General features: G+C 71.4%; 3 protein-coding genes across 3 annotated transcripts; 1 reads left to right on the top strand and 2 right to left on the bottom strand.

Moving 5' to 3' along the window:
• Positions 1-64: 64 nt before the first annotated feature.
• On the bottom strand, positions 65-9,602 carry AURANDRAFT_66798 (hypothetical protein; the record flags this gene model as incomplete). The annotated part of the gene is made up of 4 exons (XM_009042061.1): positions 65-1,604; positions 1,851-3,538; positions 6,404-7,835; positions 8,092-9,602. The coding sequence occupies 4 exons, from the start codon at positions 9,600-9,602 to the stop codon at positions 65-67; spliced, it is 6,171 nt and encodes a 2,056-aa protein (XP_009040309.1).
• Positions 9,603-11,289: 1,687 nt separating this feature from the next.
• AURANDRAFT_31716 (hypothetical protein) lies at positions 11,290-13,534 on the bottom strand (the record flags this gene model as incomplete). The annotated part of the gene is made up of 3 exons (XM_009042060.1): positions 11,290-12,120; positions 12,335-13,189; positions 13,250-13,534. 3 exons carry the CDS (start codon positions 13,532-13,534, stop codon positions 11,290-11,292), a joined length of 1,971 nt encoding a protein of 656 aa, XP_009040308.1.
• A 769-nt stretch (positions 13,535-14,303) lies between these two features.
• Positions 14,304-14,612, top strand: AURANDRAFT_31536 (hypothetical protein; the record flags this gene model as incomplete). Its single annotated transcript, XM_009042099.1, has 1 exon — positions 14,304-14,612. One exon carries the CDS (start codon positions 14,304-14,306, stop codon positions 14,610-14,612), a length of 309 nt encoding a protein of 102 aa, XP_009040347.1.
• Positions 14,613-16,891: the final 2,279 nt, after the last annotated feature.

The raw sequence follows: 16,891 nt of genomic DNA, 5'->3' as shown, positions 1-16,891 counted from the left end.
TGGCGAACGGCGCGCTCGTGCTCCACAACCTGAGCTGACGCGTGTTCTAGAATCACAGGAGACCTTAAGTTCCGCGGAGCTGGCGGGCGGCCGCGAGCTTGCTCTGCCGCTTCGCCGTCGGCGAGGGCTTCGACGCGGGGCTCGACTTCGCCGCGGGGCTCGGCGCCGGGCTCGCCGCGCGCGGCCTCTCGGGCGCGCGGCCGACGACGAAGGACGGCCCCTGGCGCGGGTCGCAGTGGCGCGTGGAGCCCCCGAGCGCGCGGCCGACGCCGCTCGCGAGGTCGTAGCAGCCGATGGCCGTGCGCTCGCCGTCCGCGGCGCTTTCCCGCGCGCCGCGGAGCGGGAAGTAGACCGCGTCGTGGAAGAGCAGCGCCGTGAAGCCGAGCGCCGGGTCGAGGATCTCGTAGAGCGGGCTCCACTCGTCGCGCGAAGCGTCGTAGCCCTGGATGAGCACGGGCGACGACGCCACGGCGTCGTCGGAGTCGATGCGCCCGGACATGGCGAGGAGCGTGTCCGACGCCCCCAAAAGCACGTTCGTCGCGAAGGTCTCCTCGGCGCCGTCGTCGCGCGGCCGCGCGGCGCCCGTCGGCGGCGTCGGCAGCCGAGCGCAGAAGGACCAGCGCGCGTCGCCCGGCGCGAGGCGCTGGACCCGCGCCAGGTGCTGCCGCGTGTAGTGGGCCTCGACGGCGTAGATCGCGCCGCGGACCTCCGCGGTCAGCAGGTCGCCCTCCCGCGCGTCGCCGCCGTCCGGCAAAAGATCCGGCAGCTCGCGCCACGCGTCCGCCGCGACGTCGTAGCGCTCCGCGCTCCGCGACTGCGCGTTGCCCTCGCCGAAGGTCCGCGCGTAGCCCCCGAGGACCACGAGACCCGCGCGGCCCACGGCGACGGCGCACGCGGCGAAGCGCGCCGTCCGCATCGACGCGACGTCTGACCAGACGCCGCCCCGGCACCGCCGCACGGCCGCGGACGGCGCGAAGGTCCCGTCGACGCCGCCTAAAACGTAGAGGTCGTCGCCGACGGTCTTGAAGGCCGAGAGGCGCACGACGACCTCGCCGCTCCGCTCCGCGGCGTCGCTGAGCCGCGGCCGCGGCGACCAGCGATCCGTCTCCGGGTCGAACTCGTAGTGGGAATCCAGGGGCGCGTAGGACGCGCACTGCGTGTAGAAGCGCATGCGCTCGCCGCGGCGGTCGCCCGCGCTCGCGACGGCGGCCATCTCGGGGATGAACGCGGAGCCGGGCTCCTCGGCGCCGGGCTCCGGCGGCGCCGCGGCGACGCCCTCGACCCGCTCCCAGCGGTGCGTCCCGAGGTGGAGCCGCGCGCCGGCCATGGGCGCCATGGGCGGCTTCTGGTCGCCCCGCTCCATGGGGAACACGTACAAATAGTGCGCCGCGAAGCGCTCGGCGACGGCCGAGCCCGTCGCCCGAGCCGCGCGGTCCAAGGACGCGACGTGCCGCGTCGAGCCCGCGAACTCGGCGACGAGCTCCAGGAGGCCCGCCTGCCGGAAGACGCGCCCGCGGCCCGGCCCGCCGCCGGAAGGCTCGAAGGGCGACCGCGCGCGCGTGCGCCGCGCCACGGGGTTCTCCTTGACCATGGTGGTTTCGGAACTGGTTCGCCCGCCTCGTCGACTCTCAGCCGGCGCGCGACGTCGCCTCGTGTGGCCTCGCGGCGTCCCTCGCGTGCGTTCCGCGCGAAGCAACTGTGTCGGCGCGTCGCGAACGTCGCAAGGCTTGAGGTGATCTGCGGCACGACTCGATAGCATCTTCGACTTCTGGAGGATCTCGCGGCCGACGTTGGGCGGCAGGTCCTCGGAGTAGTCTGCGGCGGGAACCGGTAATTTTGCGTCGAGTTACTTCTTCGCCTTCTTCGGCGGCGGCAGGGCCCGCGGCGGCGGCGGTGGCGGCGGCGGCGGCGCGGGCGGCGGCGGCGCGCCGAAGGGCGGCGGCGCGCCGAAGGGCGGCGGCGCGCCGAAGGGCGGCGGCGCGCCGAAGGGCGGCGCGCCGAAGGGCGGCGGCACGCCGAAGGGCGGCGGCGCGCCGAAGGGCGGCGCGCCGAAGGGCGGCGCGCCGAAGGGCGGCGGCGCGCCGAAGGGCGGCGGCGGCGCGGAGGCGCGGATAAGATCCTGGCAGGACTCGGACTTCGCCAAATGGATGCTCAAACCGCGCGGCGACTTGAACGGCCGATGACAAATAGCACACATGTGCGTCGCCTGGCCCTCACAGCCGACATTGTTTTTGCGGTCCGTTTCTAAATGCCGCCTTCGAGCGTTCGTGCGCGCGCGGATGTCGTCGACGCTCATGGCAAGCGGCGTGTTCAACAAAACCCCGTTGCACTTCAGTCCGCTCGCGCGCTTGTCCACGTACGGCCGCGGCGGCGCGCCGCCGTGGCGGCGGTTGTACTTCAGCTCGTTCTTGTGGGCGCGCCACTTCTCGTAGCCCTCGGGATCCGACGCCTTGAGCCGGGCGAGTCGGATACGCGCCTTCTTGGCCTGGTGCGCGCGCCACTTCTCGTAGGCCTCGGGATCCGACGCCTTGAGCCGGGCGAGTCGGATACGCGCCTTCTTGGCCTGGTGCGCGCGCCACTTCTCGTAGGCCTCGGGATCCGACGCCTGGCGGTCGGCGGCCGGCACGTACCGGGCGCGCGCGAGGTCGCTCGTGTGCGCCAGCTGCAGCGTGCGCGCGGCGCCCGGGTCCAGCGCCGCGTCGACGTCCGCGGCGGTCGAGGCGAACAGCGAGTCGCCGGGCTCGTCGAGGCCGAGGAGCAGCGCCGCGTCGTCGCCCAGGGCCACGGCGCCGTCGAAGATCAGCGACGTGTCCGCGAGCGCGTCGTCGAGGGTCAGCAGCGACTCGTCGAAGCCGCCGCCGTCGCCGAGGAGGCCCGCGAGCGACGCGTCGGACCCGAAGGCCTCGTCGAGGAGGCCCGTGGCGCCCTCGGCGCGGCAGCGGAGCGCCGCCAGGGCGGCGGCGCGCGCCTGCGGCGCCTTGCCCTTGGGGATGAGCTGCGAGACGACGAGCCCCGCGCGGTGGCGCTTGAGCGCGCCGACCGCGTGGTAGAAGCGCACCTCCACGAACTTGTCGCCCACGCGCATGGCCGCGACGACCTCCTGCCCCGCGAGGACGGCCGTCAGCTCGTAGAGGCTCTGCGGCTGGACCTTGAAGATGTCCGCCGCGAAGATGTTCGCGCCGCCGAGCATGGCCTCGCGGTTCATGTCCGCGGGCGCGGCCACGAGCACCAAGTCGATGCCCAGGTCGGAGTACACAGCGCGCCACTGTTCGACGGGCAGCTTGCCGTTGAGGATGAGCTCCTTGAAGTCCTCGAGCGTCGTCGACGCCGGGAGATCGGGCAGCTCGGGGTGAGCGAGCTGAAGGCGCTGGTACTCGGCGATGGAGGCACAGATGCCATCCCAGTGCAGCCCGAGCGACAGCGCGCCGTGCTGTGTCGCCCCGTGCGACTGGAGGCGCACGTGCTTGCCGTCGACGCAGCACACGAGCGCGTCGAGCGCGAGCCAGTGGTCGAGGAACTCGCGGCGCAGCTGCAGCGCCTGCGAGAGAAACGACAAAAGTCAATATGAAGTCAACATGATTTGTCTCCGCGCGATCGCGTTCGCGCGGAACGAGCCCCCCCTCGCTCGCTCGCTCGTTCGCTCCGGCGCGGCGACCGGCGCGGCGGCGAGGCGCCGAGCCCCCGAGGAGCGTCCCGCCAGAGGAGCCAGGATACGCCTAGGATACCCGTAACGCAGTCTCACTCTGATCTGGGTTATGTCCCCATTTTCGCGCTGTGAGCCACCGCGCTACACCTGCTAGCTGTGCGCAGCTACACCGCTGCGAGCCTGCGCGCAGAGCGCGCCGCCCGCAGCAGATCCACCGCTCGCGAGCGGCGGATAGCCCCTGGAGCCAGAGCGCGCGCCGCCGCAGAGCCCGGCGTCGCGCCGCGCTCCGGTCCAGGCCCCACCAGCGCCCGCGCGGACCGCGCGCGGCGCAGCGGCGAGGACACCAGCACCCCGCCTTCCTACAATGCCGCCGCGGACCCGCGCGGGCGCGGCCGGCGGCGGCGACGGCGACGACGAGCCGACGCTCCTCAGCATCGTCGAGCTGAACAAGCTCTTCAAAGACGTCGTCATCTTCACGCCGCACGGGCGCGTCTTCCGCTACGTCAACTCCCACGCCCAGCTCGGGCTCACCTACACCCGCTGCGCCGAGTTCGCACTCGACGGCTACATGGACGCCTCGCACGGACGCGAGATCCACCGCACGGCGTCCGGCGTCTGCCGCTCGCGCTCCGGCGGCTACATCTTCGCATGCGGCGCGTCCGTCTGCGCGTGGTCGTCGGTCCAGTACGCGACGGCGATCTCGACCTTCGAGGCCGAGCTGTACGCCCTGGTCGTGCTCGTCCGCGTACTCCTGAGCATGCGCTCTCTCGCATCCTTCATGCTCAAGCGCAGCCTCCGGCCGTCGCACGTTTACTGCGACAACGAGTCGGCAATACTCTTCCTTCGCGGACGCGACCTTTCCGCCCGGGCGCGGCACATTCGGTGCCAGCTCGGCTTCCTCTACGACGCGCTCGACTCCGGCGAGCTCATCCTCCATCACGTCCCATCGAAGTTCAACCCGGCGAACACTCTCACTGCCGCCGAAGACGAGGATCGCTTCCGGCGCTCGCTCGCAATGATCGCCGGGCTCCGCGTCAACGACAGGAACGAGCTCGTCGACCTTCCTCTCGCCTAGGCCTGGCGGCCCGCGACCCTGCCGAGCCAACCTGGCCAACGGGCCGCTCCTCCCGCCCGCCTCCCTGCACGCCGCGGCGTGCACAACACTCCCGCGCCTGAGGCCGCGGGCGACCCCGCGGGGTCGCCCGCCGGAGCCCGCGCCTACTTCCTCCCTACGCCCGGAACAGCGACAACCCTGCGGGGTTCTACGCCGGTTCCCGCTCTTCAGGCTCAACACGGCGTGCCCGCAGGGCACGCCGCACCGTCTTCCTCCCCGGCGCGGTGCCGTGGCACCCGCCCGCCTCCCTGCACGCTGCGGCGTGCACACTCTCATTCCCCGGCCTGGCTTCGCAGTCCCCGCTCCGCCTTTCCGGCCGCGGCGGGGGAGCAGAGGAGCCAGGATACGCCTAGGATACCCGTAACGCAGTCTCACTCTGATCTGCCCGCGCCGTCCGAGCGCGCGCGGCCGCGCGACGAGCGATGCGCGAGCGATCGCGCGTGTTCCGGACCCGGGCGTCGCGCGCGGCCCTCCGGCGGGAAGACGCCCAGGGGGAAGTCCTCGGAGAGGAGAAGAGACTTGCGGTTCTGATTCTCGCCGCCGGGGTGGCCCATGGGGTCCTTCTCGTCCGCGAGGCGCGCGCCGAGAACCGCGAGCGCGTGCGCGTCGTCCCCCTCGATCTCGCACACGTGCATTCTCGACTTACACCCCGCGAGGAGTTCTTGGACCGGCGTCCGGTCGAACTTTAAGTTCGAGGGGACGAACTTTGCTTTCTTGACGTCTGTCAGCGTCTCGCCCTCGCCTTCATTCACGATTGGTAGGCCTCGGCGCTTCACTTCGTCGTCACTGATGTATCGCGGCACGCCCTTGAGTTTCGGGTCTTTTTTCGTGCCGTGGCAGCCGTTCAAGACCCCGAACGCGGCACCGTTCGCCATTCGAGGGGGCGCGGGCGCGCCAGCGCGCGCCAACGGCGCCCCGGCGCACTCGTGAAAATCAATTGCCACTAGCCTCGACGCGTTCGGACAAAAGCACCGACCTCGGAAACCTCGATATTATTATTATTATGGGTGCTTTAACGTGGGACTAGGACGGCGGCCCGTGGGCGGCCGTCGGCGCACGCGGATCAGGTCGGAGATCGGAAGGATCACTCAGCCGAGAGCCGAGGTGTGCAGGTAACCGGAAACGCCCGCCCAAGGCGAAGCCAGTTGAGGAGGCCCGTCTGTCAGCCCCTCACAACGGACTGGACGGTGGGAAGCCGCGGTAGCAAGTCGTCGAGAGACCCCGCGGGCTGGAGATCAATCGACGGCCGTCGGGGACGGCGGGGGGAGCGCGGCGAGCCAAGCCAGGGTAGATGGCCCTGCCGAGACGGACGAGGCCGCGCGCCAAGATAGCGGAAGGGAGAGTCGGAGGGGGCTCGCTCCCCGACACCGGGCAGGCCCGGAGTCAGTGACCGGGGGCGAGCGGGGGAAAGAGGGGGAAGAAGAAGAAAGGGGGGGCCAGCCGCCGCGCGCCGCGGGGCGGGGCGGACCGCCGGCCGAGGCCCTGTGAGTCGATATAGCGCCGTTCACCCGGACTTCACCTTTCGACGTTGAACCAATCGAGCAGTCCCGCGAGACCGTCGCAGGCCGCCGTCGTGATGGTTGCGCGTCAATCAAGCTTCAGCTTTGAGTTGTTGAACCAAGCGCGCCGTGGTCCCGCTAGACGCTTAGTCCATAGGGGAGCGTGTCCGTCTGCGTCCGGTCGCGGGGCGGCGACGCGGGCTCCTCGGCGAGGGCCGCCGGCGGCGACGCCGTCGACTCGGGCGCGTCGTCGCGGCGGGGCTTGGCGGGCCCCGCGCCGTCGTCCGCGACGAGCACCTCGAGCGTCTTGTGGAACGACGCCTTGACGTCGCGCAGGTCGTCGCGCGTCGCCGCGAGCTCCGTCTGGAGGAGCTCCACCTCCCGGGCCTGCGCGGCCGTGGCGCCGTGCAGCGCGTCCTTGGCGTCGCCCGCGTCGTCGAGCGCCCGCGCGAGCTTGACCTGCAGCACGCGCCGCTCGCTGTCCGCGGCCTCGAGGCGCGCGCGCAGCTCGTCCGTCTCCGCCGCGCGGCCCCGCTGCTCGGCCCTCCAGGCCGCGTGCTGCGCGGCGTCGGGCGCCGCGGCCGCCGGCGCGCGGAGCGCGCGCTTGGCTTTGGCCGCGTCGGCGACGGCCTCGCGCAAACTCCGCTCCATGGCGTCGCGCTCGAGCTCCGTTTTGTGGAGGCGCGCGGCGAGGTCGTCGGCGTCCACTTCCGGGGCCGCCGCGGCCGCCGCCGCGGCCCGGTCCGCGTCGTCGCGGAGCAGGTCTCTTTCGCGCTCCGCGGTCCGCTGCGCCTCGCGCGCGGCGGCGACTTTCGCGGCCGCGGACCGCTCCGCGTCGTCGACGCGCGCCCGCGCCCGCGCCTCCGCGGCCTCCAGGGCCTCCGCGTGGGCCGCCGCGACGTCCCCGCCGTCCGGCGCGGGCGCGGCCTCGGCCGCGCGCTCCCACAGCGCGCGGAAGTCGTCGCGCTCCGCCCGGAGCTCGCCCGTGAGCGCCCGGGCGCTCGCGAGGTCGCTCTCGAGCGCCGCCTTCGCGCGCTCGCTCGCCTCGAGCGCGCTCCGGCTCCGCGCGGCGTCGTCGCGCGCCGCCGCGGCCGCGGCGACGACCTTTTTCAGGCCGACGCTCTCGGCCTGCAGCGACGCGACGCGGCGCTCGAGGCCCGCGACCTGCCCCTCGAGGTCGGCGCAGCGCAGGGCCGCCGCGCCGCCGTCGCCGGACTCGTTCTTCGCGAGCGCGGCCTCGAGGCGCGCGACGGCGTCCGCCTTGTCGTCGCGGTCGGCCTTGAGCGCCTTGTTTCGGCGCTCCGCGGCGCCGAGCTTCGCCGCGAGCTCCGTGCCCTCGGCTAGAAGCTCCTCGCGCTCCGCCTCCTTGCCCGCGAGGGCCCGCCGCAGCGCGTCGTCGTGGCCGGCGCCGTTGGGTTCTCCGGGCGGCGCGTCGGCCGTCGGCGGCGCCGCGACGGGCGCGTCGTCCGGCGATGTTGTTGTCGTCGTGAGATTGAGGCCCATGGACGCGTCGATCTCGGCCTCGAGCGTCCGCTGCACGTCCATCATCTTGTTCAGGAGGCGCGCCATGACGGCACTGGCGGCGCGTGGGCTCCCGCGACGGCACCGGCGGCGCACTCGAGCACTCAAGGGGTAATAGCGGCAGCTTCTTGCGAGTTGCACGGCACGACCGACGCGATGTCGTCCCGGCGTAGTCCGATGCCGTCCCGTCGTCGTGAAGCTTGTCGTGAATAGGATCGTAAGGTGGCCGAAGGCGGGGGGGCTCCGGCGCGGGGGCGGTTCGGTCTTCGTCGGCGGGCGGGGAGGCGGCGCGGGCCGCGGCCTAGGTGTACCACTTCGTCGACTGGAGGGGGTGGTGCGTGTTGACGATGCCGCCCTCGTTCGCGACGCTCTTCGCGTGGGCCATCTCGACCTTGTCCATGAGGCGCGCCTCGAGGTACTCGGCCTGCTTCGCCTCGGCCCGCGCCTTGGCGTTGGACACCATGAGCTGGCGCACGCCCGCCTGGTTCGCGCGCGCGGCTCTGAGGCGTAAATCGCGCTTCCGGTCCTCGTCGCGGTTCGCGGCCTCCTGCTGGTCGCGGATGGCCTGGATCTCCGCGCCGTAGGCCGCGCGCTCCTCGATGGCGGCCTGGGCCTTGTCCGCCATCTGCTGCTTGCGGCCGAGGTCCACCTGGGCCATCAAGTAGAGGCGCGCCTCGATCTGGTCGCGCTGCTCCTTGTCCTTGGCCTCCCAGATGCGGTTCTCGATGACGAGGCGGTCCGCGTTGACGCGCGCCTCGTCGACCTCCTTGACCTTCTCGAAGCCGTCGAGATAGGACTTGTAGCGGAGCGCCATCTCCTTCTCGTGCGCGACCTTGGCCTCGTCCTTGGCGTCGTCGGCCTTCTCGCAGCGGAGCGCGTAGTCGAGGAGCGTGAGGTCGTGGGCCATGGTCTCGGCCTTGACCTTGGCGCGCCGCCGGTCGAAGACGTTGTTGAAGCCCGCGACGTCCGCGCCGCGGCGCCGCGCGTCCTCGCGCGCGTCCGCGACGGCTTTCTTCTCCGCGTCCATGGCGACCTTCCACTCTTCTAATTCCCGCTTCGCGTCGTCCATGCGCTTCTCCTGGCAGGCCTCCTTGCGGCGGCGCAGGTCCTTGACCTGCTCGTCGAGCACGTCCTTGACGGCGAACTGGCGCGAGATCTGGAACGCGATCTTGTCCGCTTCTACTTTATCGGCGGCCTCCAATTGGGCGCGCCACTTGACGACGTAGTCCTCCTCGTCCTTCGCCTCCACCTCGAGGCGCTGCTGCTTCTCGAGGATCTGGTCCTTGCGGCTCTCGGCGACCATTTCCAAGACGGCCTGGCTGTCGCGGGACCGGACGTCGTCGCAGGCCAGGCGGCGCTGGCGCCGGAAGCACTCGTCGACGTTGGCCTGGCGCTCCTTCTCGCGGCGCTCGCCCAAAGCGTAGGCGCGGTCGCTGAGGCGCTGCTTCCGGACCTCGATGGTGTCGCCGAACATCTCGACCTCGCGGCGCCACTCCGCGCTGTCGGCGGCTAAGAGGGAGGCCAACCGGTTCCGCCGCTCCGTCAGCGCCCGCTCGTGCTGGTCGCTGAGGCCGCGGATGCGGTTGTTCCGCACGCGGTTCTTGATGACCCCGAACGTCTTCTGCTCCCAGAGCGCGCGCTGCGTCGAACTAAAGACCTCCGCGTTCCGCTTCTGCGTGTCCTCGATCTTCGCCTCCTGGGCGCGGCGCTGCTCCATCTCCTCGATGGGCCGCCGCGGCCGCTCGAGGGTCGTCAGCGTGTCCTCGCGCGTCGTCAGCGTCGCCGTCCGCATCTTCGGGGCCGACCGCGCCTGGGCGGCCATGGCGGCGGACGACGAGGCGAACCTCTAATAACGACGGCGGCGGCGGCGGCGGCGGACTCCCGGCGCGCGTCCGAGGACGACGGCGAGGACGAGGGTGCGACGCTGCCCACCAGCGTGATCGTTATCAGCGCGCGGTGTTAGCAGCGTATCCGAGGGGTGCGGGGAAGCTTTGGCTCGTTTGCCCACTAGCTCTAGTGGTCTCGAGGAGGTGGGCGCGAGCTTTTGTCTCGAGCTGCGTGCCGATGGCGCCGGCGAAGAGCAAGAAGAAGGCGCCGGCGCCAGCCAAGAAGGCGCCGCCAAAGAAGTCGACCAGGAAGCCCGCGGCCGCGGCCAAGGCGCCGCCGCCGGCCAAGAAGGCGCCGCCGCCGAAGAAGGCGGCCAAGAAGGCGCCGGCGCCGAAGCAGTCGGCCAAGAAGGCGCCGGCGCCGGCCAAGGCGGCCAAGAAGGCGCCGGCGCCGAAGCAGTCGGCCAAGAAGGCGCCGGTGCCGACGGGTCCCCGCGCGTGCGCGACCTACGAGGGCCCCGTCGAGGGGTGCGTCTTCACGACCGTGCGCGGCATCACGGGCTACTTTGAGGACGAGCACCCGGCGGCGACGGAGCCCGCGCCGGCGAAACCTGCCAAGAAGGCGCGTGCGCCGAAGCGGAAGGCCAAGAAGGCGCCCGCGCCGAAGAAGGCCAAGAAGCCGCCGGCGCCGGCCGGCGCGCTCGGCAAGATCGTCGGCCACGCGGGCGCGGCCATCGCAGACTTCCTCGAGTTCGGCGACGTGCGCAGCGCTTTATGCGCCGGCGGCGACTTTGTCGAATTGCACGAGGAGGTCTCGACCTTCGACATCAGCCTCGCGGCTTCACGGGCCTTCAAATCGTCGGAGCGGCCCGCCTTCGACGTCTGCATTCGCGGCGTGCTGTCGCGGATGCCGCGGCTCAAGTCGCTCGTGCTATCGCATCAACTGCACGTCTCCGCGGCGACGTTCGAGGGCGTCGACCTCGGACGCGTCGAGCACCTCGGGCTCCGCAACTGCTTTCGACTCACCGCTCCTGATCTCTCATCGATCGTCGCGCGGTCGCCGCGTGTGACGTCCCTCGACCTCACGCAGATCGCTCTTGCCCCCGCCGGCATTGAAGCGATACTCCAGAGCGCGCCGCCGTCGCTACGCACGCTTCGCCTGCATTTCGTTCAGCTGGCTGAAAGAACGGGTGAAGAAGGAATATTTAAAGGGCAATGCGTGAGGAACTTCGGCGGTATCTCGCGCCTGGAATTGCACAACACACCGGGTACCTATCCAGCGCTGGCCAAATTTCGAGATCCGGGCATGAAAGTGGAAGCACGTTGCTACAGAATGCACCAAGAGCTTGCGATGATGAAGTCTGTGAAGAAAAACGTGCTGCCACTCGTCGGCTCGGGGCTCCAACTCGCCTTCCACGCGCACACGGAGCAGTGGATCTGTGCGGGCGTCGACGCCCGCATCGTGGAGCTCGGGTCCCTCATTGCAGAGATTAACGTCGAGATCGACGCGCTGCCTCCCTGCCCCGAGGACGAATTCCTCGACGAGTTCTATGGCAATCTCAGCGATGTCGACAGCCGCGCCGATGCGAACATTGCCCGAGTGGGACGATATCTGCATGCGCGCGACGACTGCAGCATATTCCGAAGCGCCTTCGCTTTCTGAGTAAGAGACCCCCGCACTAGCTAACCCGCGTTACTTTCCCCACCACCCCTCGCGGCGAACGTCGCGCGCGCGTACTCGGGGAACTCGACGCCGCCGCCGCCGTCGACGTCGGCGTCGTCGACCCACTCGGCGACGCGCGCCTCGTCGACGGGCCCCGTCGCCGCGCGCAGGAGCACGCGCTCGAGCTCGTCGAGCGTGACCGTGCCGTCGCCGTCGCCGTCCAAGGCCGCGAAGGTCTCGTAGCACGCGGCGACCTCGGCCTCCGTCGCGCCGACGCTGTCCGCGAGGTCGCGGAACGCCGCAGATTGACGCGGGAGCAGCGCGGTCGTCGACGCCCGCGCGGCCGCCGCCGCGGCGTCGTAGGCGGCGCCGTCGACGCCGACGAGCGACGCCAAGCGGAGCGACGCCTCGGCGACTTCCGCGACGACGGCGGTCGCGCCCGCGGTCGCGAGGCCCGCGGCGTCGGGCCCGTCGCCCGCGCCGCGCGCGCGCGCGAATATCGGCGCGTCCGGGAAGTAGCGGCGCAGCCGCGTCGTCGCCTCGAGGCGCCGCGACGCGCCCGCGTAGGCGACGACGACGGCCCGGGGCTTCGTCACGCCCGCGGCCGTCAGCACGTCCAAATTCGCGCCGTCGCCGAAGACGACGTTGCGGCCCTCGAGGACGCCCGACGCGACGCGCCCCGGGTCCAGGTCGATGGCGACGCAGGGCGTTTGGGCCGTTTCCAGGTGCGCCATGACGGCCTTGCCCAGCAGCCCGTAGCCGCAGACGAGCACGGCGTCCGCGTTCGCGCCGTCCGTGGGTTCCGGCCGGAGCAGGTCGCGCACCGCGGACTCCGCGAGGCCGCCGACCCACTCTTCTAGCGTAATGTTCCCGTCGCCGTCGGCGTCGAGGAGCTCGAAGGCGCGGTCCGCCTTGCCCGCGGGGAGCCCCGCGCGCGCGACGTAGACGCGGAGCTCGTCGAGCTCGATGGTGCCCGACTGGTCCGCGTCTACCCGGTCGAAGAGCGTCTTCAGGTCCTCGGACGACGCGTCGCGCGCGTCCTTGTTCCGGGTTCCGCCCGACGACGTCCGCCAGCTCGCCGAGGATGGGTGTTAAAGACATGGAGAGGATCACGGAGGCCGCCAGGAGCTTGGCGGTCTCCGGCTCCAGGACGCCCAAATCCTCCGCCAAGGTGAAGATGATGAACGCGAACTCGCCGCCGCCGGCCAGGAGCACGGACGCGCGCGCGGACTGGTAGACGTCGAGCCCCAGCGCCGGGCCCGCCGCGAAGACCACGGCGGCCTTGACGAGGAGGAAGGCGAAGATGCCCAGGGCCAGCGTCGGGGCCTCCGAGAGAACCAATTGCGGGTCGAGGCCCGCGCCCGCGGTCATGAAGAAGACGCCGAGCAGGATGCCCTCGAAGGGCTTGATGTCCGCGGCGATCTGCGCCCGGTAGCGGTTGCCCGCGAGGAGGACGCCCGCGGCGAAGGCGCCCGTCGTCGCCGAGAGCCCCGCGGCCTCGGCGAGGCGGCCCATGCCCACGGCGACCAGCAACGTCGCCGCGACGAACGTCTCCGTGGACCTGGCCTCCGCGACGAGGTCGAAGGCCACCTTGAGCACCTGGTTCCCCAGAGCGAGCACGCCGCCGAAGCCGATCGTCGCCTTGAAGGCGAGGAGCTCGAGGCCCTCGACGCCCGGCGACGCGCCCGCCCCCGCGACCAAGGGAAGTAGCACGAGGAGCGGCGCGACGGCCAGGTCCTGCAATAAAAGGATGCTCAGCGCCGCGACGCCCTCGGGCTCGTCCTCCCAGCCCTTGCCCTTGAGCACGGGCAGCACGAAGGCCGACGAGCTCAGGGAGCCCGCCGCGGCGACGCAGAACGCCGCCACGGGCGTCGCGCGCACCGCTTGCAAGATCGTGTCGTCGAGCTGGGGGAGCAGCGTCTCGACGCCCGGCAGGATCTTGGGGCCCAGGTAGAAGGAGAAGAAGAAGAAGGTCGCGACGGAGAGCAGGAGCTGCGCGGCGCCTAATCGGAAGAACGCGCCGAGCGCTTTGAGCCGGTCCGGCGACAGATTCAAACCCTCGTTGAAGAGCAGGAAGAGGATCCCAAAGTCGCCGAGCCGCAGGTCCGCCTCCGTGTTGCTGAACAGCTCGAGCCCGTAGGGCCCGATGGCGCAGCCGACCGCGAGGAAGCCGAGCACCGGCGTCACGTTCAGGTACGTCGAGATGGGCACGACGAACACGGACGCGGCGAGGAGCGTGAAGAAGTCCTGGCCCAGCGAATTCATGACGCCCTCCGTGTAGGTCGCGGCGACCGCGAGGGTCGGCGCCGCGTGCGGCGCCGCGTCGGCGAGCGCTTGTGCGGCGTCGATGGACCGGAGCGGCGCGGGGCGCCTCGCGGGGGCGCAGCGCGATGGTAGTGGCGCGAAGGCTGTGCATTGAGTGATTAGCAGCGCTGCGATCGTTGCGACGGCTCTTTTTGAGCTTGTCATGGTGGTGCTGGGCCTAGCTGGCGCACGCACCGAGTTGTTGAGCCATCGTGTGCCGGCCGCGAAGCGAGGGCAAGCCGAGCGAGCGGCGCCGTGACGGAGACGCTTGAAGCACAAGGAAGGGCGACGAAGTGCTGAAGCGGCGTCCGTAGCACGCGGGGAGAGCGTCAGAGGGGTCGATTTGCGTGGCGGAGCCTCGCGGGTGGACGGCGGACGTGATCGCGCGTGAAAAGCGCGGTCGGTTTAGCCCTCCGGCGCTCCGGCGACCGCGTTTTGTCCGCGACGCGCTCTGCGCGCCTGCCGAGGCGGTCGCGCTCCCGCCGACGGTCTTAGGACCCGAATTCGGGCCGCTGCTGACTTGGCGGGCCGCGGTCATCATCTGTTCGTCGCCGCTCCGTGGGGCCGCGCGCGCGCGCGCGCTCCGACGTCCGAGCGCCTCCCCGACGCCGTCGCCCCCGCAGGTTACACCATGGCCCGCGTCCTCGCTCTCCTCGCCTTCATCGCGTCGGCGTACGCCTTCGCGCCCCTGCCCACCACTCCTCGACGAACGATGGTCCAGCCCCTGCAGATGGCGAACAACGCCGGCGCGCTCAAGCGGATCAAGACGAACGAGCGCAACCGCGTTCGCAACGCGGCCTGGCGCAGCAAGGTCCGCACCTTGACGCGCAAGACGAAGGAAGCCATCGAGGCGGGTGACGCCGACCTCGCCAAGGAGTGCGCGCGCCAGACGACGTCTGCCATCGATCGCGCGACCCGCCGCGGCATCTACCACAAGAACTGGGCGGCCCGCAACAAGAGCCGCCTCTCGAAGAACGTCATCGCCCTCATTCTCGAGTCCCGCGGCGAGACGAAGAAGGAGGAGCCCGTCGAGGCGTGAGCGGCGCGGGCGGAGGAACGTCCCGCCGCGACTGGAAGCAACTGTCCCAAATCCGCGCTCCCCGTAATACCGTGAACTTAGCCAGACGCCGAGACAAAGCCGACCACACATATTACCCGTACGCGATGGGCTTCCGGCCCATGACGACGCGCTCGTGCCTCCGGATGTTGTCCCAGAGCAGGCGGTGGCGCTCCGCGTGGAACGGCGCCGCGGGGACCGCGTGGGGCCGGTGCGCCGGCGCGTAGTCGAGCGCCCCGCCGAGGTGGCGCAGCACGTGGGCCGCGTAGGCCCGGACGGCGGCCGCGGAGACGACGTGCTCCGCGTACGCGTGCATGTTGTCGACCATCGCGAGCACGTCGGCCTCGTGCGCCGCGGCCCAGTCGTAGGCCGCCTCGAGCGCGTGGAAGTCGTGGTCCAGGGGCACGTAGTGGACCCAGGGCTCGAGCTTGAGGCCGTAGTACTCGCGGCAGTTCGTCTCCTGTAAGAAGAGCGCGGCCCCCATGAAGAGCATGAAGCGCAGCCGGTCGGACCAGCCGCAGTGGCCCTCGGCGTAGATGGCGTAGCGGTACTCGTCCTGGGCGCCCAGGGGCACGAAGTCCATGTGGACGTCGAACTTGTCCGGCCGGCGGTTCGCCGCCGCGAAGAGCGCGCGCCGCCTACCGTATAAAGTGAGTTCCCGGCGCGATAAAAAGACGCCGCGCACGCTACCCGCACAGCCGCCAGTCGCCGTACTTGGCCAGGTCGCTACTGTTGAGGCCCTGGCCCGGCCCGCGCCTACCAAGCATGACGGTGACGATGTCTCATTGATTTCCCAACCCACAGGACGCCGGCCCGCGCCAGCAGCTCTTGCCGAGCACGCCGCCGCGGAAGATCGCGCGCGCGTCGCGGCTCGCCCACGCGTGGCGCCGGCGCCCCCGGCCAAAGTAGCCCGGCCCGACGGCGTCCCAGCCCTGGATCGTCTCGTCCAAATCGTCGGAGCGCTTCGTGAAGACGGGGAAGGGGATCTGCTGCGACCCGCGGCAGCCGACGAGGCCGAGCGCGGGCGACTCGCCGACCCTTGCGCCGTGGTGCTCGTAGAACGACCGGTTGTGGCCCGCGTCCTCCGAGTCCATGACGCAGTCCGACGGGCAGAAGGCGACCTCGACGTCGTCGAGCTCGTCCGCGACCTGCATGATCAGCCCGATGGTCTCGACGCGCCGCTGCTCGCGCCACGGCCGGAAGTCGCCCGGCGCCTTGGTCCCGTCCAAGATGGCGTCCCAGGCGGCGAGCTTCTCCGGCGGGGCCTCGACGTAGACCGTGCGGTTGAGCACCTGGATGAGGACGCAGTCCGCGCCGAGATCCGCGGCGCGCCGCGTCGCCGCCGCGGACACGCGGCGCCGCCGCCAGTACGCCGTGACCTCCGCCGCGAGCAGCGCGGGCACGCCCCCCGGCGGCGGCCGCCAGCGCCGGACGCGCGGCGCCCAGTCGCCGACGAGGGGCGCGGGCACGGGCGGCAGGAGGCCGTCGAGGGGGCAGCGGAACTCGCGGTCGAGCTTCGGGCTCGGCAGCAGCCCCGCCGGCGCCGGCGGCGAGCGCTCGTCGCAGACGCCGCCGGGGCGCAGCAGGCGGAAGCGCATCTTCTGGTAGTCGATCAGCCGGCCGCAGTCCGCGTCGCCGAGGGAGCCGTAGTTGCAGACGCGCTGGAGCTCGCGGCCGATGTCGCGGAGCGCGCGCATGCGGATCTCGACGTTCCTCGACGGGTCGTGGGCGAGGCCCACGTGGACCACCAAGGGCGCCGCGGCGCAGGGCGCGTCCGGCGCCCAGGTCGCGTTGCCGGCGTCCTCCCGCGCGAACTTGTCGTCGTCCTGCAACCTTTTTCTCTCGTCGTCGATCTCCTTCCGGAGGCTCTCCGCGTCGAGGTTCAGGTACGCGCGGTGCCGCGCGACGAAGTCGTCCCAGTGGGCCCGCCGGCTCAGGAAGATGTCCGCGAAGCGCGCCGACGAGATCATGGACGTCTCCCAGATGATGAGCCGCAGCTCGCGCGCCTCGCGGAGCACGTCCATCGCCGCGCCGATGGCCGACACGTGGATCGCGCAGAGCTCGTCGTCGCGGGGCACGGCGCGGTCGCAGGCCGCGGCGATCTCGCCCGCGTAGTTTGTTGTTGTGATGGCGCCCTCGACGTCCTTGCCGTCCGCGTCGGCCATGTCGTGGAACCTGTAGATCAGGGCCTCCGCGCGCTCGGCCGGCCGCGCCGCCGCGGGGTCCGCCTCGTCGAACAAGACGCGGCACTCCTGGGCGAC

Source organism: Aureococcus anophagefferens, assembly GCF_000186865.1.
Source record: "Aureococcus anophagefferens unplaced genomic scaffold AURANscaffold_26, whole genome shotgun sequence".
NCBI classification, from domain to species: domain Eukaryota; class Pelagophyceae; order Pelagomonadales; family Pelagomonadaceae; genus Aureococcus; species Aureococcus anophagefferens.
This window is presented reverse-complemented; position numbering and strand designations above follow the sequence as displayed.